This window comes from Rhamphochromis sp. 'chilingali', assembly GCF_963969265.1.
Source record: "Rhamphochromis sp. 'chilingali' genome assembly, chromosome: 4".
In the NCBI taxonomy this organism is placed as follows: domain Eukaryota; kingdom Metazoa; phylum Chordata; class Actinopteri; order Cichliformes; family Cichlidae; genus Rhamphochromis; species Rhamphochromis sp. 'chilingali'.
The window spans coordinates 15,421,568-15,442,486 of record NC_137948.1 but is presented as its reverse complement, the minus strand read 5'-3'; the positions used below and the strand labels follow the sequence as shown (position 1 = coordinate 15,442,486).

At 41.7% G+C, this 20,919-nt stretch overlaps 2 protein-coding genes across 2 annotated transcripts; one reads left to right on the top strand and one right to left on the bottom strand.

Moving 5' to 3' along the window:
* Positions 1 to 1,877: 1,877 nt before the first annotated feature.
* On the bottom strand, positions 1,878 to 10,188 carry pglyrp2 (peptidoglycan recognition protein 2). Its single transcript, XM_080881228.1, has 4 exons — positions 10,005 to 10,188; positions 7,867 to 8,727; positions 6,357 to 6,567; positions 1,878 to 5,779 (listed from the first exon to the last, which is right to left on the bottom strand). Exons 1-4 carry the CDS (start codon positions 10,105 to 10,107, stop codon positions 5,476 to 5,478), a joined length of 1,479 nt encoding a protein of 492 aa, XP_080737354.1. The 5' UTR covers positions 10,108 to 10,188; the 3' UTR covers positions 1,878 to 5,475.
* Positions 10,189 to 10,318: 130 nt separating this feature from the next.
* Positions 10,319 to 15,980, top strand: trappc5 (trafficking protein particle complex subunit 5). The gene is made up of 3 exons (XM_080881229.1): positions 10,319 to 10,418; positions 10,609 to 10,895; positions 14,902 to 15,980. Exons 2-3 carry the CDS (start codon positions 10,626 to 10,628, stop codon positions 15,196 to 15,198), a joined length of 567 nt encoding a protein of 188 aa, XP_080737355.1. The 5' UTR covers positions 10,319 to 10,418; positions 10,609 to 10,625; the 3' UTR covers positions 15,199 to 15,980.
* Positions 15,981 to 20,919: the final 4,939 nt, after the last annotated feature.

Sequence of the window (20,919 nt, the reverse complement as noted above, 5' to 3'; positions counted from 1 at the left end):
GACCCTGGAAAGGATAAGCGGAAGCGAATGGATGGATGGATGGATATTTTTACTTTGTTCTAATGTTGAATTAACTGTGGGGATTTTTTTTAAGTGGGCACTCGGGATGTCATATGACCAGAAATGTGGTAACTGGAATTCAACAGTATGGAAGAAAAAATCTGCTAAGAACAAAACACACACAAAACCCCCCAAGAAAATTCAAATTCATTCCATGTAATCCAATCTAAAACATTTTAAACTGCTGAACAGCAACACAAACAGCGTTAAAAAACAGTGTTAACAGAATGATTATGATGATTTTGTACCAAAGTTTCAGGTCACATGGCACACCTAGTGTGTAGTGTGGGGTATCAGCTGGTAAGTATAGTTTTTTTTTTTCATATTTGTGTCCTTAGAGTTCAGATAGATAAAGCCTTGTGTATAATAATTAGTCATAACCACAACTCAAAGTCAGGGACTAACTAATTTTGGGACTTTGTGTCTGAGCCCAGGTTAAAACAATGTGTAAAAAAGCATTTAGTGGCATGGCTGAACAATGCTGTATTGATACTTATTTATCCATGTTCACAAAAAGGACTAATGTGTTTATTTGATTATTTGCACGTGTTAAACTGTGTCACCACCTTAGGCTTTCATTTGAGTTTACTCACAAATCTCTATACAGTTCTCTTTTACCACTGTGTGGACTCTGTTTACATTAAAACATAAAGAAGAATGAGTAATAAAAAGATGTGTAGACAGATTAAGTAGGACGATAGAAACAGCTGTTCAGCCATGTTCTAAGAAACCAACACAATTTAAAGGTTCAGGATTGTGGTTTTAAAAGTTGAATTTTCATGTATTTCATATCTTGCTTATTATTTTTTATTTAGTTATTTAATTTAGTTATTTTTATTTATTCTACTAGTCCTTTTCAGAAAGAAGCTGTAAAATATGACTTAAGATTTTTATGTTATTTTCTATGACATACAAAACAAATTGATGTATGTAATACTATTAAACATGATATACACATGTGTATATGTCTGAAAAACATTATGCTGTATATTAAAGTTTGTATTTTCTCCAGAATTTTTGTTCATCTTTTAAGTTCATTTCAATTAGAAGAATTTGAACTTTTAATATTCATTCAGAGGTTTTCTGACTCTAAATTTTCTTTTGTCATTACTCATCTTTTTATTATTTACATTTTAAACATGTTTAGCTTTTTTCCAACTTCTTCTGTGTGAACATCAGCTTTCAAAAGTTCTGCACTTTTGTTTTCAGGTGAAAATTTCTGTATTTTCCAGCTCATTCAGAATTTTTAACTTAACATTCAGCAATTAATTCATTTCAGTGCATACATTCAGATTCAAGCATTCACACTGCAGTTTCTTCAGAAAATGCACTTTCTAGTTATGTTTAGTTATTTTTTTTAATACTGTACATAATTCGTTGTTTTATGGTTTTCTCAGATGCACTAATTGGCTTAAACCTATAGATGGTGCTGATGTCTTCTACAGAGTAACCACGAAAGAATGAAACAGAAACATGTTTAAACAACAGCTGACGTGTTTCAGGGCTGCTGATACTCTTTGATAAATTCTTAATGGTTCAATGAGTCACACTAGGACTCCAAGTCTGTCTTTGAATTTGACACCACATACAGTCCATTCCTAAATTTTGTTTACACATTTTCACTATCCATCCATCCGTTCATTCTCTTCCACTTATCCTTGTCAGGGTCACGGATGGAAGCTGGAGCCTATCCCAGCTGTCTTAGGGCGAGACGCATTTCCACTAATCAAACAAATGTTAATATTAAACAGATATTAATTTGATTAAATTTTATATTTTATTTATATAGCACCAAATCACAAAAACAGTCACTCCAAGATCCCAACAATGAAATGGCCCCCTTTAAACAAACACTTGGCAACCGTAGGAAGTAGAAACTCCCTTTTAATAGGAAGAAACCTCCGGCAGAACCAGCTTCAGGGAGGGGCAGACGTCTGCCACGACTGGCTGGGGGTGAGGAGAGGAAGACGGGACAAAAGGCATGCTGTTGAAGACAGGCAGAGCTTAATAATAACTAATGATTCATCTCTGCTGTAAGGTTTTTCCATTTGTGGATAATAGCTCTCACTGTGGTTTGCTGGAGTCCCGATGACCTAGAAATAACTTTGTAACTCTTTCCAGACTGGTTACAACTTTGTTTCTCATCTGGTTTGAGTTTCTCTAGATTGTGGCATGATGTGTTGCTCTTTCAGATCCTTTCGCCTACTTTACATAGTCAGACAGCTTCTATTTCCATGATTTTTTCATTGAACAGGTCTTGCAGTAATCAGGCCCAGGTGTGGCTGATGAGACTGTTTTGTTGCATAATCTTTATCAAAAGCTTTCTCCTGTCACACAGACTGGCGAGCTGTTGGTGCTGATGTCTCTCTGGGTTCACTGTCTCAACAGCTGCACTGTGAAGCCATAGCTACTTTAGTGTTTTCCTCTGGAAAGCTTTTTGCAGCGTTCATATGATGGACTTTACACAGTAAACAATCTGTCAGATCAGGTTATTTATCGTCAGCATGAGGAGAAATGGGTCAGTTTAAAGTGCAGAAGCATGAGAAAACATGCTCATGGGATTCTGTTGGTCCCAGCAAAAGTGAGTGACCTGTTGAAATCAAGTTGCATAGATTTTTACACCTGTGTTTTCTTTTCTTTCTTTTTTTTCCCAAAGAAACACACAATAGACATCGATTTCATTAACGTAATTTCAATAAATACAGAAATTAATTTACCAATGACATTTTGACTGAGGTCTATGACCTCTTAATGGAATAGCATTCATTAAAAATGTTAAACATGCAGCACAAATCTACAGTTTTGGGCCATAAACTAGTCATTCTGAATCAAAAAAGAAAAAGAGACACCCACGAGTGTTACTGTCACTGTCCTGGGTCAGTGACCCAGTGTTTTGGTTTGTTTCATTATTATTATTATTATGATCAATCTTTGGTTTCATCTTGGTTTATTACTACCAGTGTTTTGGTTTTTTGTATTTTAAGCTCCCTCTGTTCTGTCCAGTTTGTCTCTGTGCCTGTCGTGTGCTTCCTGTTTTACTTTAAAAGTCCATGTCTCATGTCAGTGTTTCTGGTTTTGCTTCCCTTGTCTTGTTAAGTCTGATTTCTCCCAGCTGTGTTACCCTCCTGTCCCCCAGTCTCTGAGTACTCCAGTGTGTATTTAAGCCCTGTGTTTTTCTTGCTCTGTGTCGTGTTGTAGCCTCATTTTGCCTGTCTTCCCAGTCTCTGTAGCACCTAGTTTTTTGGTTTCTTGTTTTCCAGTTCCCCGAGTCCCTGGTTTGTCAGTTCTAGTCACTATACTTCGTCTTTTGTTTTCTGTGTTTCCCACAGAAAACTAAGCTGCACTTTCGGGTAATCTTCCTTCTTTTGGGTCCTGCACTTGGGTCCTGCCACACAGCACATCCTGACCGTTACAGCTGTAATAGTGTCACACAGTGGAAATTTGTATTTATCTTCTATATTGATTTTATTCTGATTTTTAGTGTTTATTTATGAGTGTAATTTTTACTTGCATGGTTTTATTCTGTTTCTATTGCATGGTTTTTAGTGTTTTATTTGACATGGTTTTAATCCACTGTGGCGTGGCAGAGCATGGGATATATTAGTTGATAGGGATCACCTGCTGAGGCATGGGTGTGTCCAGAGGTGGCCTATCAGCTGTTTAAAGACCAATTAAAAGCAGGCTAGTGGAGCACTATGAGGAGAGAGGCCCCCGAAATGAGGAGGAATGTGCGAAGGCCACGTGAAAAGAGGGACCCGCTGCCTGATCGTGGGGGTGCGACACCTAATCAGTGTGACGTGGCGACCCAGTCCTGACAGCAAGGAACGGCAACAGTAGGAGACAACACGTGTTTTTGGCAGCAGGGCAGAGGTGTACCTCTACCTGCATTTGTGAGTAGTGTCTACACTGTCGTTCATTGGGTGCAGTCGTGTTGGGTGAGGGTCGCCATGCATATAAGTCAGGGCAGCTTCCGGGACCATTGTTCTGGCCCCTATTTATTTACAGGGCACTGACACGAGGGGAGCCGTGGTGGCATCGCATGACGGATTCGGGTGCAGAACGCGAGCTGGGATGGGATGTGATGGGCCCAGTGAAGGGACAAGAGGAGGATGAGAGGTTCCTCCTCGTCTGCCTGAGACGAGGCTGGCATGGACTCCGCTCTGGAGAAGAAATTCCTGGCCTGCTGGTGGACCCATAATGAACGTGTGGCATAATTACATCAGGGGATTCTTATGAATGTAGAAAATTGTATTTTTACGGGTTTTAGAATTGTTTTTAGTCTTCATGGGGATTTTGGTATACTGACAATATTTTATTACATACATTTTTAAGAGTTGTTGTTGTTGTTGTTGTTATTATTGTTGTTATTGTTATTGTTATTATTATTATTATTATTTTCTGCTTCCTGGCCTGGAAATGAACTGTTTCTGATCAGACCTCCCACCATCTCTGTGCCTTGGGTTTCTGACTGGCTTGCTCCCTCCTTGTATTCAAGAACCATCCTCTTTTGTATTACATTCTGGCGCGACTGCTTCAGTATCTGCGTTACAATAGAACAAAACTGACATTTTTAATACGCAGTCACATTAAACACTATTAGACCGTCTCTTTGTTCGTCTCTCTTTAGTGTGTCCGCTTCCTGCAAAATTCAAACAGAATGGAAAATTTTGTTTTGTGAAGACATTTTTTTTTACTTTCAGACAATTAACAATAACATGATCAGACATGTACTCATAGCACTAATATGTAGCAAAGGTGTATTTTATCATCATCCTCAGTAACGAGTGTTTGTTCCTTATTGGTTTTTCCTGAAAGAAAGAGAAATCTTATTCTCTTGAACTGTTGCTTTTGAGTGCACTAATTTTTATTTGTAACTACATTTACAAATGAATAGCATATATTTTTCTCGAGTTTTAAGGTATCGGCAAGCAGTACTTGAGTAGTTAATACGAAGCATTGCGTACAAAGCAACATTTGTATTTAGCATTATTTGGAATGGATCGTAATGTGAAGCTCGGCCTGAAAACAAATGCAAGCCATCAGTTTTGAATGTTATTTGCCTGTTGAAACCTCCCATCTGAGCCTGCGAGTAGGAACAGTAGGACACGTACTGGCCACACCGTGAGTACTGATAATTAAGACTGTTTATCCACCCATATATCACCCAGAGGACTGATAAATAACATTCATTTGATTGATAATTGGGTGGATAAACATACTGACCAGCTGATTAATAGGTATAGTACATCATGGTACCACTTTGTATGCTGGATCTAAGCAGAATTCATTTCTTTCTGCACTGAACTATGCAAATTTTAAATGTGACCTCTACATTAATAAGATAGAATGATCCAGAGTATAAGACATTTCCAAAAGTAGTGATGAACCTTTGATGACAGAATGCTGCCTGTCCTCTTATTCGCTGAAATGCTCCCAGGTTCTTATTTCTGAAAAGAAGGCGTCTCCAGGGCAGGCGGTGTAGTTCACCACCTGTCTGTGGCCATGGATGATGAAATTGGAAACCAGTCCTCCTCCGTGTAAAGCACATTGGACAAGTCGATGACGTAGCAGGTCCATGGCATAGCGAGATGGCAGGGTGGCAGTGTAGTTACCGATGATTGACACGCCATACCCAATGGCATTGTGTCCCCTGGTGTGAGTGCCGAGATGATGCCAACCCCTACCCTCATAAACGTAGCCATCAGACCCAACCACAAAGCTGAAAGTGCAAAAATATGAGAGCAGGTGATCAATGGATGAGGTGGATGGTTCCTAGTCTGCAGACAAATAGAGCGAAATGCTGAGAATTTATTCCAGCATATGTGATGAATTTTCAGCAATACAGCGTTTTAACAGCATTCCTGAAAATTCTCCCGCTAATAACATAGATATGAAATATGGCTACTTAAATGAATGTTTTGGCATTTTAGGAATTTTCTGTTGTAGTTTTTTTTTTTTTTTTCCGAATCACCACTCCCATGTTCATTTCCTACCACTTCAAGCACCTGTAAATCTTACAATTTACAAAAATAAAAGTATAAAAACAAGAATTTGTTCAATTAGAAGAATTATTTTTGACAGAATATGACCAGAATTTGACATTTTTACAGGAAAGGCAAACTATAGTGATTAGTTTCAAAGGTCGCTAAAGAGTAGGCAGCACCTGTCTACAGCAGATCCATATTTTGAGGCAGTGACAGTTGTATACATCTGTTGTATACAACTAACAAACACTGCAACAACGTGTAAAAATACATTTCCCTAGATTTCCAATGATTCCTTTAAAGTTTTGTTACCTGTATCCGATGTCAGCCCACCCACGGTCCTCCTGGTGGAAACGCTGCATGGACCTCATGTCACGAGAACAGCTTGGGAAGGATAAGCAGGGTGATGATGGCTCATAAGTATGATGAATGTACAGATACTGGAGGGGAAGAGAGAGCGGGATAGGTGTACCTCGGTGGGGCTTTGCCCCCCACTGACAGCGAGGGATGATTTGAGGGCAGTCTGTGGGTAGGAGGAGACAAGGTGAGGATTAGGAAAGTAATAACACTCCAGACCTTGATAGGCTGCAACAGAACATATGGGCTAGTGTCTAAAAAAAGGTCTTTGTGACAGCTCGGAAATAATGACTCAGTTTGTCCAGCATCAATGAGCTTATTACTTAAACAAGCTTGTTTTTCCAACTGTTTAAGCCCAGTGTAGTGCACACAACATCTTTCTTTAAGGTCTAAAATCTGTCAGTGTTTTTACCAGATGACTGCTTGTGGTTGGTGCAGTTTTTTGGAAATGGAGCTTTGACCTTTGAAACATCCGAAACGTGGGAGTGATGTTTGAAAAACTGATTACAGTTTATAGATTATGAATATAGCAGAGACCTGCCAGAACTGTTCTGACAAATGTGGGACATTTTCAAAAGTGAAATTTGCTTAGAAAGAGGATGGCATAATGTTTGCACCAGGAAGGACTGTGCAGTAAGTCCTTTAGAATAATCTCATGAAATTGTTGTCCACACACTTAATTTTATCAGAGCCAAAAGTCTGAATAATTTGCAAACTTACAGAACTTACATTTCCCACACCAGAAGCAAGGCAGCTAAGCCAAGCATGGACGAATTCCTTTGTAATAACATTTGACTGAATGTGGAAAAACTGAAACATACTTCTTTCAGTCTGTTTTGTAAATGGACTGAAATGTTGAATGTTAACATTTCCAGAATGAACTTGAGCTTCCATGACTAAAAAATTGAATGGTTTGTGTCTTTTTATTCATTTTAAAGTTGAGCCTTTAAAGTATAAAATATCAATGGATCACAGGACCAAGATGACTGAAAACTAAAAAAATACTATAAAAGAAATACCTCTTCCTCTATGAGGCCTAACTATTTAACGGTGGATTTAATCCAGTCTCCACGGGCATAGTGATCACAACATGCAATTGCAGTTAAAAACTTCATAATGAGTTTCATAATAATGTTGGTAAAAGCCTTGCACTATTTCAGTGCTGGCTTTCACTTCAAATTGAGTTTTTTTCGACTGGCCGGCAGCCAAAATACACAAATGTTAACTGAAGTTAAAGATAGTTAAGTAAAAAATATGTTTGAATTTACAAGGTTTTTACGAGTTCATGGTGAGATTACTGTTTAACCTAGTGTGACGTTATCCTCTTTAGATCCTTATCAAAAATATTTGTCTCATAAACAAAAATTTAATTCTGATTATTTTAACTGCAAAGTTTGATGAAAACATCCAGGTTCACTAGACTCTTGCACAAAAGAATGATTAAATGTCTTCATTCATAGCTCACCCCAGTACTTCTTGACAAATGTCTCCAATCCATCTTTCACCGCCTTTCCCACCCCAGTGTCCATAGAAATCCATTCTGTCTTCTCCAGTTTCCAGACCAACGCTAGTGTCTCCATCACCTGGCTGTGAAGATCAACAGACTCTAGGATGGATCTAGAGAGCTCCCTCCTCCTTGGGCTAATCTGACTGCTCACAGCATCCATGCCCTGCCCCTCACTCAGAGTAAAATTGTAGTATCCTCTCAGAATCTCACTGAGGGCCTGTGGCTGTTCAGATGCAGTTAAATTGCTGAGGTCTGTGCCCAGTATAAGGCCATCCATGCCCCCATTGATCATGGCATCGGTGGCTAGAGTGGCAGGCTGAGACAGTTTGAACACCCTGGGGTGCTCCACGTTGTCCCAGCACCCGTCAGGCCCCAAACGGTGAGATGGTGGGAAGTCCTGGAGGCTGAGAAATGATAAGCCCAGTGTCCTGCCGAAGGTGAGAGGGAAGATCCCAGCTGCTGCCACCTCTTCCATCTTGGCGTTCAGTCCTGATTCAATTCCTAGTAATAAGGGTACAAGCGCCACCGTAGTTCCATCTCTTGTGAGAACCACCCCTCGTTCTTCTCCATGGTCCGTCACAATGTGGTGGATGGCCTTATCAAAAAAGCTGAAGGATGAGGTGTTGAGAATGGCCGTCTCCAGGAGGTCAGCATCGCTGAGATTATTGGAAGCGCCCAAGAAATGGATGGTCATCACGTCATCATGGCCTGCAGTCCTCCGCAAGGCCCTGACCAGAGCCAGCGGGGGCAGACCAGGGTTGGAGTGTTCAACCTGCTGCACGGCTTGAATAAAGCCTTCCATGTTACGCAGGTGGACGCCTGACAACAACACAAGCCGAGAAAAGTGCATTAATCCCTCAGTGAATGAAATGTTCAGTTACTTCAGAATGAAACAGTGGTCCTTGCTCAATATTAGTGTAAAGCCGGTTTAGCAAACCATTCATTTATCTGTCTTAACAGCTTATGCAATTTACAGGCATTAGAGTCTGTCTGAAGTGATATAGAGTTCACATCAGCTAAGTTATGAACTGGGGATTAAAGAAGGTGGAAACTGATAGCACGACAAGAGGTTGTTGCCCTATAACTAGCATGACTTCCTCAAATGCTATACAGATGGGAAAGAACTATACCAACACTGAGAGAATGAGTGGAGGAGCTCAAACATACAGCTGAAGCAATGTACATTTAAGATCAGGCATTAGACACACTTCCATAGTATACTGAGTTTGTGCTACCAAATACAGTATATGTCTTTGTCTTACTCTTTTAAGACCTATATTTTGGGAACAGTTGAATAGCCTTTCTAATTGATCAGTTAATAACCCAATACTTAAAGAAAGAGGGAAAGCTTTTTTTTTTAGTTTGAGAAAGAAAGGAAAGAGAGAAAATTCCCGATTACAGATAACAAGGAACAAGTGAGTCAAAACACATCAGGTTGCCCAAAGAGAAAATATTCCTTATCAACATGCCAAGCAGGTACACTGTGGCCTGTAATGGAAATTCTAATGCAAGATAACTGAATGCTTGCATGTTTTAAATAACTGCGCTTACCTGTCGGCCTGCTGTAGACAGTAACAAGGTAAAATAAAGTCAGAAGAAAAAATGTGAGTCCACAGAAAGCCATTCTGCATCTCCCGGTTAGTGCTTCTTAAATCGTTTTATTGTTTTATTTTTATTCTTGCAAAACAAATGAACCTAAACAGTGAAATTGAAAGAATCTCTGCAATAATCCAAAATGTGTGGGGCTCCCTCACTTGTCTAGGTGTATTTAAGTAGGTGTACGTGCATGACAGCAGTGCTCTGTCTCAGAGGGAAGAGTACTCTCTGTACACAGATGGCCCCAAATATTGATTTAACCTACAGCACATCAAAGAGCAAAATTTCTCTTCCATTTATTTCAGTTTTCATCACAAATTAATTTTATTATTATTATTATTATTATTATTATTATTATATTATTTATGTTTCACTTTTTTTTTTACTTCATGCAGTTTCCTTTGTATATGCCTGGACAAAAACAATAGAAGCGAGGGATAAAGTCAGTTATGGTTAATGTTTACAGTCCCCTGTAATATGTACGTCTGATATGTGCTCACCTGTGCCGGGAAACAGCTTAGTCACATGAACAAACAAGTAGACGTGGACTTGGTGGCAAAAAACAACACAAGCTGATTTGGTTTGTATTGTATGGTTATTCATACAATCATGTACATTTAGGTTTGTTAAACCAAAATCTTGAATTAACTTTCTAATTTTGATTGACTACAAGTCATACACACACACACACACACACACACACACACACACACACACACACACACACACACACACACACACACACTTTGCAGTCAAATTAGCTAGCTACCCCGCCGAAAAGCAATAAATAAATCCCTCGTGGACTTCGTGGACTCCGTAGCTGTGAATCGATCGGTGAGGTCATGTGACAAGTTACGTTTTTAATAAACAGGAAGTACTCAAACCTTAACAACTCAGGTGTAGGAAGTGATCGGGTGAGTGTTGATTATAGTCTTAAAGAAAGCTGAGTTGAAAGATACTAATTTTAATAACTGAATAATTTTCGTAAATGTCATATTTGTGTTTCTCGCGTGCCTGTAGCACCTTGGTTAGCATTAGCAGTTCGCCTGTAGTTAGTTGCAGCCTCACTAACAATAATAATCTCCTCGGTGTTTCCTCTTACAGCTGTCCGTTAAATCATAATGGAGGCTCGCTTCACCAGAGGCAAGTCAGCTATTCTCGAGAGGCCTTTGAGCCGGCCGAAAACCGAGGTGAGCGTGAGCGCCTTCACCCTGCTCTTCTCAGAGGTGGTGCAGTACTGCCAGAGCCGTGTGTACTCTGTGTCCGAGCTGCAGGCTCGCCTAGCGGAGCTGGGGCAGCGAGTGGGAGGCAGCCTACTGGACGTGCTAGTGCTGAGGGAGAAAAACGGCAAGAGGGAGACCAAAGTGCTAAACATACTGCTGTTCATCAAGGTATACTGTGTGTGTGTGTGTGTGTGTGTGTGTGTGTGTGTGTGTGTGTGTGTGTGTCAGGATTTCATTCAGACCGCTCACAAAGATCTTCCTCACTAACTAATAATAACTTTGCAATGATGAATATTAAAATCAAGCATATATTAGTGTAAATACAGCTCCACATAATACTTGCTGTGAATGCAGAACATCAGCAGTAGGGATGGGTGTCATTTAGGTTTTATCCGATTCCAGTGCCAAACCGGTACTTTTGAAACTGTGCCGGTGCTTAAACTGTGCTCGAACCGGTGCTTAAAGAATCAAGAACACAAACTTTGTCCAAAAACCTCTCATGTTTAGCTGGGGGTTTTTTTTGTAAAAAGATAACAATGTTAGCCTTTTCTGCAGCTATAGGGCATATATGGTATCACTCTTGGCTGGAAGCAGTGCTTAAACAATGAAAAAAACACAAACTTTGTCCAAAAACCTCTCATGTTTAGCTGTTTTCCACTTTTTCTTTGGTCATTTTAGCCTTTTTGGCCAGGGTGAAGGGAGTATCTGCCATCAAAAAGGAGACAGCCGCATGTAACTACGACGGTGTTTGCTAGTTCACCTTACATGCATTAATTTAATAACGTGGTTAGCCTACACAATGTAAATTACACACGAACAACATTAAGCTACTCGCCCAGAGAAGAACAGCTGCTGCTGCCATCATCATCCGTCATCATTTCTGCTACACTGGCAGGGCTAGGGGCCAGGACTCTACTCTTCGGGTTCTTGCTAACTCCGGGTCCGAGGCACCACTTCCCGCAGTAGATGTACTCGATGTGAGGTCTCACAACAAGCTATCAAATACGACGCATTTCTCAGCTTTTAAAAAAAACGCTATGCGTCGCCAGGTTCGTCGTCAGATTCGAGGTGTTGGGCCGGGAGGCGCTGCTGCACTGGGCCCCGGTCTGGATGGGCCTGGGCCCCCTTTCCCTGGCGGGTCGCGGAGTGTGGGAGTGCCTACTGGGGTCAGCGGGGGAGCTGGCCCCAGGGAGGGGTTACCTGCCCCTCCCTTCCTTCCCTCCCCATCTCCAGCTGCCTCCCTCCTCCTGCTCCACCACAACCACCCACACATGCAGGGCCTTGGAGTAGGGGTATGTCACCAGGGTGCAGAGGAGGCTACCCCCCCCCCCCCGTCCCCTTCTGGCTGCCTCTGCCTCAATTTTATCCCACAACTTAGACATTCACATTATTCACACTCTCATTACACATACATATAGGATCTTGGGGGTGGGCACAATCACGGAGTCCAAATTACCATCAGGGTGTACACCCCACCCCTGGCGTCGTTGCCCACCTCTCAATTTTAAATACACTTAGACATTGAGGGCTATCAGGAGGGACTATGCGCTTACCTGCTGCTCCTTGGCAGGTAGCTCCATGCCCTCCTGGGTTTTAATTGCACCTTAGAACACACATGCATCAACACTACAATGAGCGGGTGGAGGGAGGTTTGGAGTCTTCTCCCACCCCCATTCTCTGCGGCCTGCTGGAGCGGGAGGGCTAGGTGGAGTTGGCCGTCCGACTGCGGTCTGGAGTGTGGGGCCTCCCTGCTGCTACGGAGTCGGGGTGGTCTGCCTCTCCCCACCGCAGGGAAAAGGGTAACACCACCTGGGTCTGGGTGCAGTTCCCCCCTCCAGGAGCAAGGGTACCTAGACCCGGTTTGTAGAGTACGCTTGGGGAGTGTGATCGTGTGTACAGCGTCTCTTTATGTCTGTCTCCACGTTGGTTGAGTGTGGAGTGAGTGCATATGAGAGCATGGGGGGGGGGATTGAATGTTTGTATCTGTGTGTGCCTGTATGTCTGTGTCTATATGTCAGGTTGGGTATCAGACGCCACCTCTCTGGGGACACCTCAGGCCCTCCAAGGTTTGGAGGCCTATCTCCACCTACCACCACTTCCCCTGCCGGTGGCGGACTCCCTCAGGTGTCGGTGCGTTGGTGGTTCTTTGTGTCTGGGGGTGGGCGTCCAGGTACACACCGGCTCACTCCTTGGCGGCCGCTTATCGGGGCCTGGAGCCTGGGGCTCGCTCGGGCCCCTTCGGGGGTGGGGTGCCCCCGGCCTCTCGGCCTGGGGCTCGGTCACTCAGGCACAGCTGGCGGCCGGCGGAGCTCACGGGCGCGTCACTGCAACTCCCCCTGGCTTCTGCTCCGCGGCTGCTGAGTGAGCCCTCATCTGGGACTCTCCTCAGCTCTTACTGGAACAGTGGCGCGGCTGCCCCTCTGTTGTTCTTCCGTGGTCTCTTGTGTTCTGGGGGCCTCTGGATGTCTGGAGTTTTGATCTCCTCCATACCTGCTTCACACCCTGGAGGACGGGGCTGTGGCCCCCCCACACTCCCTAGCAGATCGTTACATGGAGAAACCTTTGGAATACAAGCGCGCTGATCCACACAGGTATGCACACGGGTGTTCACTGCTCGTAGACCCAAATTACACCTTTCTTGGCTGCTACTTCGAAGCACATCTGTCCTGCGTGCTGCACAACAACATTGAATATTTAGTATTTACTGCTGTTTACACTTAGCTAGATTAATGCGATGGTGTTGTGTTTAGTATGTTGCTTTGTTTTTTGTTTTTTTTGTCTTTTTTTGCTTGTTTTCTATTCTTCTCTCAACAGGTGATCCAGGAGATTTTTATTTTTTTTCTCCCCCCCCTTTCTCACTGTCCCTCTCCCCTTCTGTTTTTCCTTTCCTTCCTCTTTCTTTCTCCCTTTCCTATCCCTCACTCATGTCTGTCCCGTCTGTAACATCTGAAAATAAAATATAATAAATAATAAAAACAAAGATCGACCAAATGGACCAATACGGCAATGCCACGATGATCCATTTGGCAAAGTAAATCCATTGGGTATCCTTGTTGGTCTTCAGACAACAATTCTGATGGCTAAAGAACCAAATGGGACAGGCGAAAAAAAAAAAAAAAAAAAAAAAAAAGATTTGAGGTGTTACCTCCTTTGCACAGTATCAGCTTAAAGCACTTGTTGCAGGCTGCTGAGTTTGCATCTTTTGCTGTGAAGTACAGCCACACTTTTGACCGCTTCGCCTTGGGCATTTTTAATCTGTAGCTCTGCTCTAAAAGAATGTACGTACCTGAGCCCGCCTACTATCCTTGGAAAGGTAAAATGATTGGCTAGAATCCAAAGTATGTGACATCTCAGGAAAAAAAACACCGAAATACAGCACCAAAATGTGCGCTGCTTTTCGGTCTGGTTACTACCGCTCATGTCAGAACCGGTACCCATCTCTAATAAGCAGTGCTGTGGTCATAAAAAACCTACAGTAGGAAAAGTCATTTGTAAGAAGTGACTCATGTAAAGGGAGAGCTCAAGCAAGCCATGATGGCTTTAGCCCTGATTTACAGATTCTAGAGGGGTTTAGTAGGAAGCATGTGTGTGAAAGGGCAAATGACTGAATGTAAAGCGCTTTGGGGTCCATAGGGACTAGTAAAGCGCTATACAAATACAGGCCATTTACCATGTTTGACAAAGCCAGACTGTCTTTGTGTTTGCTGATTCAGCAAAACCTAAAACTCCAGTCTGAGATGAGGGATATCATAATGTTACACCAGGTGATCATTTGAGTTCATATGTAAATATATTCATTAATCTGCTTAGTTCAGGCTCAGTGCTGAATTTTAATTGCTCATGAGATGACTGCATGTTAGAGCTCTGAAAGATTAAAACTGTTCATCACTGTCTGTCCCATGTTGCGTAACAGACACATGGAAATTACATTAGTTTTTGCATAAACAAAGGTAAAATAGATCTTGGCACTATTTAAATGACTAATTTTGCCATTTTCTTTTAAATTTTTATCTCAGTTGTGTTATCTTTGTTATGCCTCTACCTTTAGCTGCAGAAAAAAGTCATTGCCTGTCACTTTGCACACTTTCTCCCAAAGCAAATAAAGTAATTTTTTTTGGATTGCACATGTTTTGTGCATCCCCTGTCATCCTGTCATTTTCTTTGTCCTTCTCAGGTATCTGTGTGGAGAGCACTCTTTGGTAAGGAAGCAGACAAGCTTGAGCAAGCCAACGACGATGACAAGACTTACTACATCATAGAGAAGGAGCCCCTCGTCAACACCTACATCTCTGTTCCCAAGGAGAACAGCACCTTAAACTGCGCGGCCTTCACGGGAGGGATCATAGAGGCCATTCTCACCCACAGCGGCTTCCCTGCCAAGGTCACCGTCCACTGGCACAAGGGCACCACGCTCATGATAAAGTTCGATGAGGCTGTCATCGCTAGAGACAAAGTACTGGAAGGAAGATAGGAGGGAGTTGGATAAATGGCTGGAGACTTGTCGTCATTATGGATTCTCAGGATTCAAGTGGTATTAAAATTCACGTTCAACTATAAAACGAGTTCTTTATGTTAGAGAAGCAGGATTAACAAAGCTGTGAAGAACATGACTTTACAGCCTTTCAGTGGAGGTTGAGATTTGGGAGGAGTTCAGAATGTAAACAAAACACTACAAGCTCTTTATTTAAAGCCTTTGTTGCTCTAGTGCTCTTAAAAAAGGGGTTTTGTTTTACCGCACAATGTAGACCGACATCAGCAGCTCCCAAACCAAACAGCTGATAGAAAATGTCCCATTTCCTCATATTAGCTAAAGTTAGTGACTGAATCTGTGTTGGCAGGCCTGATGTCAGCACAGGTGTCCACATGTTTGTACTGCAGGGTCACCGCAATGCTGCTACCTCGACCTATTCAAGAGGTGAGGCAGCGGCTTTGCGGTTAGCATGTGTTTATGCTAAATAATGTTTGTACATGCATTTTGTTATTATAAAATATAAGTAAATGTATAAGAAAATGTTTGGGAATGGATGTTTTTTTCTGTCTTTTTTTTATTTTTTACTTTTTGGTATTTATAAAAGAAACTGTGGTGGTTTCACCAGAAACTAGAAAATTCAGTATTGGTAAACCAGGGAGGGGCAGTGAGTCATTTGTCTCAGAAAGAAAATAAAAGCACTGCTCTTGTTTCTTAAACTCACAAATATGAAAGTAAATGCTGTGCTGTGAAAAAAGCATTGACCCATTTCCTTATTTCTTCATTTCTCCTCATTTCTTTTTTTTTTTTTTTTTTTTTTGCATATTCGTCACATGTTCGTCACAAAATGTAATAATTTTAAAAAAAAATCGTATTTAATTGGGTTATATTTGTTATATTAAATTTTTTAAAATTTGATGATCGCAAACATGCCAGCATGACAAAAGTACAACTGAAAGTTAGAACGGGATAAAAGAATTTCCACAGCACGGAAGGTGGTAAATGGTAGAGTCAGGTGCCGAGGGTGGCCCTTTTTTAGCCAGTAATCCTTATTAAAACAAATTAAATTTGTACTGCATTCAGTTAATTTTCACATGTTCACTTTTTTTGCGGACAAGGCTTTGTCTAATTATCGCTAACGAGAGTGTTACTGCCCAAATCAGACAGGGATTGGAGTCCCTTTTGTCAATCATAAAAGCTTATTAATGGAATCTTTTTCATCATGCTTTTTTTTTTTTTTTTTTTTTTAACCAGTGTTTTGATGCTCACATCAACTCTTTGAACCACTCTTGTTTTCCATTTAAGAAATACTGTTAAACTCAGGACTGTTGCCTTGAAAGCTGCCCCCAAGACCTTATGGAAATAGTCCCATCTCTATTTTCCTTTTACTTATAAGCCCTTTTCTTTTTTTTCTTTTTTTATCTCTTTGGACCTCAGATTATACAATATCCTGTAAAAGTACTTTAAACTCATCTGTTCAGACAAGCACATATATGTCCACTTTACCTTTGGTATGAGAAACGTTTCATTTATTTACTCATTTAAAAACCATGTACCTCTGTAAATCACTTTGGACCGTTCTTGGTCTCAAAACTAAACTGTACTTACTACTATAATTCATTTACAGGTGACTATGCATTTATGTTGTAACTTTTTTCCCTTATTCAGTAAAAGGACTAGATGTTATAGTCCCTGATATTGCATTGCTTTAAATGGAGAGAATCTTGAGGGATGGCTGTTATGAGGAAAGGCAGCCCACAAACTACCGGCAGCACACATCGTTGTGTGCCTCAACTTTCGGTCTTTTACCCAAGCTAATCTGCCATTTTTGGGGATTAGAGATCTGATCTAGATTATCATATTAAGATTTGGTACACATCGTCAGTAGTGGACCTTGGATTCATCAGGTGTTTTGGCCATCATCACAAGACACCCTCATCCAAGGAGGCCCTGCCAGGGTTGATCAGGCCCTGGAGTGTGTCACTGGTTTATGTCAAATTGTTATTTCATTTCTCCTCTTCTTTCTTCTGTTTAGTTTTCTACAGTTTATTTTCTCCTATCTATTCACTGCATCCAAAAAAAATAATTATTACCTCTTTAGCATTTATGGAGCCTCACTTCTTCAAAGGGATAGAAAAGGTGATAAAGAGAAGTAAGACAAAAGGGAGAAGAGAGGAGAGCCGGAAGGGGGGCACCCAATCTGACTTCCGAGACCTCCCAAGTCCCCGCCGTATCGGGCTGTACGCTCTACCTCCCCACTGCCTCCCAGAAAAGGGAAGAAGAGCGGAATATTTTCTTCTCGCGCGGTTAGCTGACTGCCTTAGCTGCCCAAGTGATGTTAGCCCTTTTTAACCATAGCCAGTGACTGGTCCTCTTAGCAGTGTTAGCTAATTCTCTTATAGCCTGCTGTTGTGCCTGTCCTCTGATCGGCGATGACAATATCCCGTCGCTATAGAGTCCAACGCTGCTGAGGCATTTGGGAAGTCTGAGCCAATTCTTAACGTAGGAGCTCACTAGCCACTCTAGTCGATTGGCATGATTGAGTGAGACCTCATACATTGTCAACGGCCACAGTAGTCTGGGTAATAACCCAAACTGGAAGCACCAAAGCTTCAGTTTCCCTGGGAGTGCAGCGTTTTTAATCCGCTTGAGGTCATTAGCCATTTTCTGCCTTAGTTGTTCTAGTTGCCACGAATCATTGAGGTCTGCATTATACCACCGTCCCAGGCTCTTTATGGGCTTCTCTAAGACTGTTGGAATTGGTTCTCCACTGAAATAGAATTGCTCGGCTGTCAGTTTTCGTTTTATGATGGAGATGCTGCGAGATTTACTTGGCTTAAACTCCATTCTTGTCCATTCGATGTTTTCCTGGAGCTTCTGTAGCAATCGCCTAGTACATGGTTTTGTTGTTGTAATGATGGTCATGTCATCCATGTAGGCTCTAATGGGAGGAAGACGAAGGCCACTCTTGAGTCTCTCGCCTCCCACTACCCACCAAGATGCCCGCATGACCAACTCCATTGCCATAATATATGCCAGAGGGGAAATCGTGCAGCCTGCCATAACCCCAATTCCCAGGTGCTGCCAGGCTGTGGTGGTGTTCTCAGCTGTCACACAAAACTGTAAATCTTGAAAGTAGGTCTTGACCAGTCCTGTGATGTGGTTTGGTACGCTGAAATAGTTGAAGGTCATCCACAAGATCTCGTGCGGAACTGACCCAAAGGCGTTGGCAAGGTCTAAAAAGACCACGTCAAGGTCTCTTTGTTCTTTCTTGGCAGTTTGAATCTGGTGCCAGATGACGCTGGCATGCTTCCACAGGTATTTGAGGACTCGTGGGGGTGTTTTTATAGAGCCTATATGAGATGCCATTAGGTCCTGGAGCCGATGCTGCTCTTGCCTGCTTCACTACCTTCTCTACTTCACTCCATGTAGGTGGTCTTTGACCATTTTGTGTCCAGGTGCCTGGATAGGCGGCATATTACTCGGAATGGTAACTGGCTCGTGCCTTGGATCCTCAGAGTAAGTTTTTCTCGGATGATCTTCCAGGTCTTTAATGGGCATTTTTAAGGCACCCGCTCTTCTCTTCAACAAAAAGGCCCATAACAAAGTTGTATGGGTTGCTGTAGAAAAGGCCCTCCTCCACTGTTTCCTCAGTTGTCTTCTCTCTTTCACTAATCTGTCAATTTCCCACAGTCTCCTGGACTTTAACTGGTTATTCATTGGCTCTGGGCCACAGAATCTGATCTTTCCTACCTTCTATCTTCCTTTCCCTTGCTGGTAGTGGTTGGCTAGACTCAGTGTTGGAAGATTCTGTTGGTTGTTTCTGGATGAGCTCTGGGCTGGAACATGGTGTTGATTATGGCTGGCTTACATCTGTACACAAATCAAATCAAATCACTTTTATTGTCACATCACATGTGCAGGTACATTGGTACGGCACATGTGAGTGAAATTCTTGTGTGCGAGCTTCACAAGCAACAGAGTTGTGCAAAATACAATAATGTAAACAAGCAAAATACAAGAATGGCTACATCTGAAACTAATAAATATATGTACAATATGTACAAAATGTGTTGCTAGCTGTTGGTGGCTAACCTCCAACCTAGGGGCTGATATTAAATGGCCGGGTCCTGGGCTAGAATCTAATATTGGGTGTGGCTGACTAAGCTCTAGACTGGGAACTGTTACTGGCTGGATCTGACTGAGCTCCAATCTGGAGACTATGAGAGGGTCTGTACGACAAAGAACTTCGAACGGGGTGCTGATACCCTGAGGACTGTGGGGATTCTCCTGCCTCTGGACTTCCATCGACTGATATGACTTACTTCTTAAAAAGTATGTGTCAATGCGAGGCCCCTTTCTCAGCTCGCTGAGGCACTTCTTCCTGCCTTGGTGGATTTTACGGCCCATGTCAGTTGTTAGTTTTGACCAGCCACAAATGCAGTTCTGCAGCTTCTTTCCTACCATCATTGATGGTCCATTATTTGCAATGCTGGTTCATCTATTCATCATTGGTGCTGTTCCGTGGTTCATTGCAATTAAATCCGTCCAGAAAGGGTATTTATTTATTTTTTTAATTTTTTTATTGAGGATGTAGATGTAGATTTTGAATAGTTAAAAAAAATTTTTTTTTTAAAAAAACATTAGCTAACAAAGTTGCTATGGTTAATCAAAGTTAAACTAAAAAGCAAAACTGGATGTGCACAAAGAACATTTTAAAATAATAGCTTTTAAAAGTTAAACCATACTGATTTTCCTAAATATTTTCTCTGATATATACCATAGTGTGATAATTTAAGAAAGACTAAAACTAACATTAAAAGTACTAATAATTATAATTTAATATTAATAAAAGTAAAACAATATATTTCCTCAACGAAAATATATAATTACAGTAGAATGGATGTTCCAAAAGAATGAACAAACCATTGTATTTTAGGTTTATTTATGTCTTACACAGCATCCCAACTTTTTAGCGAACGTAATAACTTGAGCTAAAGTAAATAATTGTTTAGTCTAATTAATTAGTGCACAAGGTTCTGCACAAAGCTTTTATGATCTTCAAGGGGTGGTGTGGGGCCGGGGCTATTATAAGCTAGGGTGACCATATTTTGATTTCCAAAAAAGAGAACACTTGGCCCAGTCATGAAGAACTTTAATAATACTGTTTGCTTAAAGAAAATTTTAACATATTTAAACGATGCCTTCTCTGTGCGGTTAATGAATGGTGAAACAAAAATGTCATATAGGCTTTTACAAGTCAACAAGGGCAAAAAAACTTAAAAACCTCTGGAATTAAATAATGGTACAGAAATAAGGCCTCATCTGTATAAGAAAAATTATCAGTACCGGGACGGTACGAAGGAAATTTCTTTTGCAGTTCGTCTGAAAAGCTGCAGTTGCGCTTTGGCATTTTTGAAACATCACCAGGCGCGCTGTTGCGCCCCGTCTGTCCCGTCTGTGAGGGCAGAACAACATTTTTTTTTTTAAGGGCAGAACAACAACACAAAGCAGCACCTCGGGGATGACGTCACACATATGGGTCCTCTGTAGGAAAACCCGGACATTTTCATTAATCTCGAAAATCCCCCCCCCTCCCGGACGTCCCGGACAGAACATGAAAAGTGCACATGTCCTGGGAAAAGAGGACGGTTGGTCACGTTATTATAAGCGGGTCAGACCCCATGTCCCTGAAGTGATTGGGCTGTCCTGGACCCACGTGTT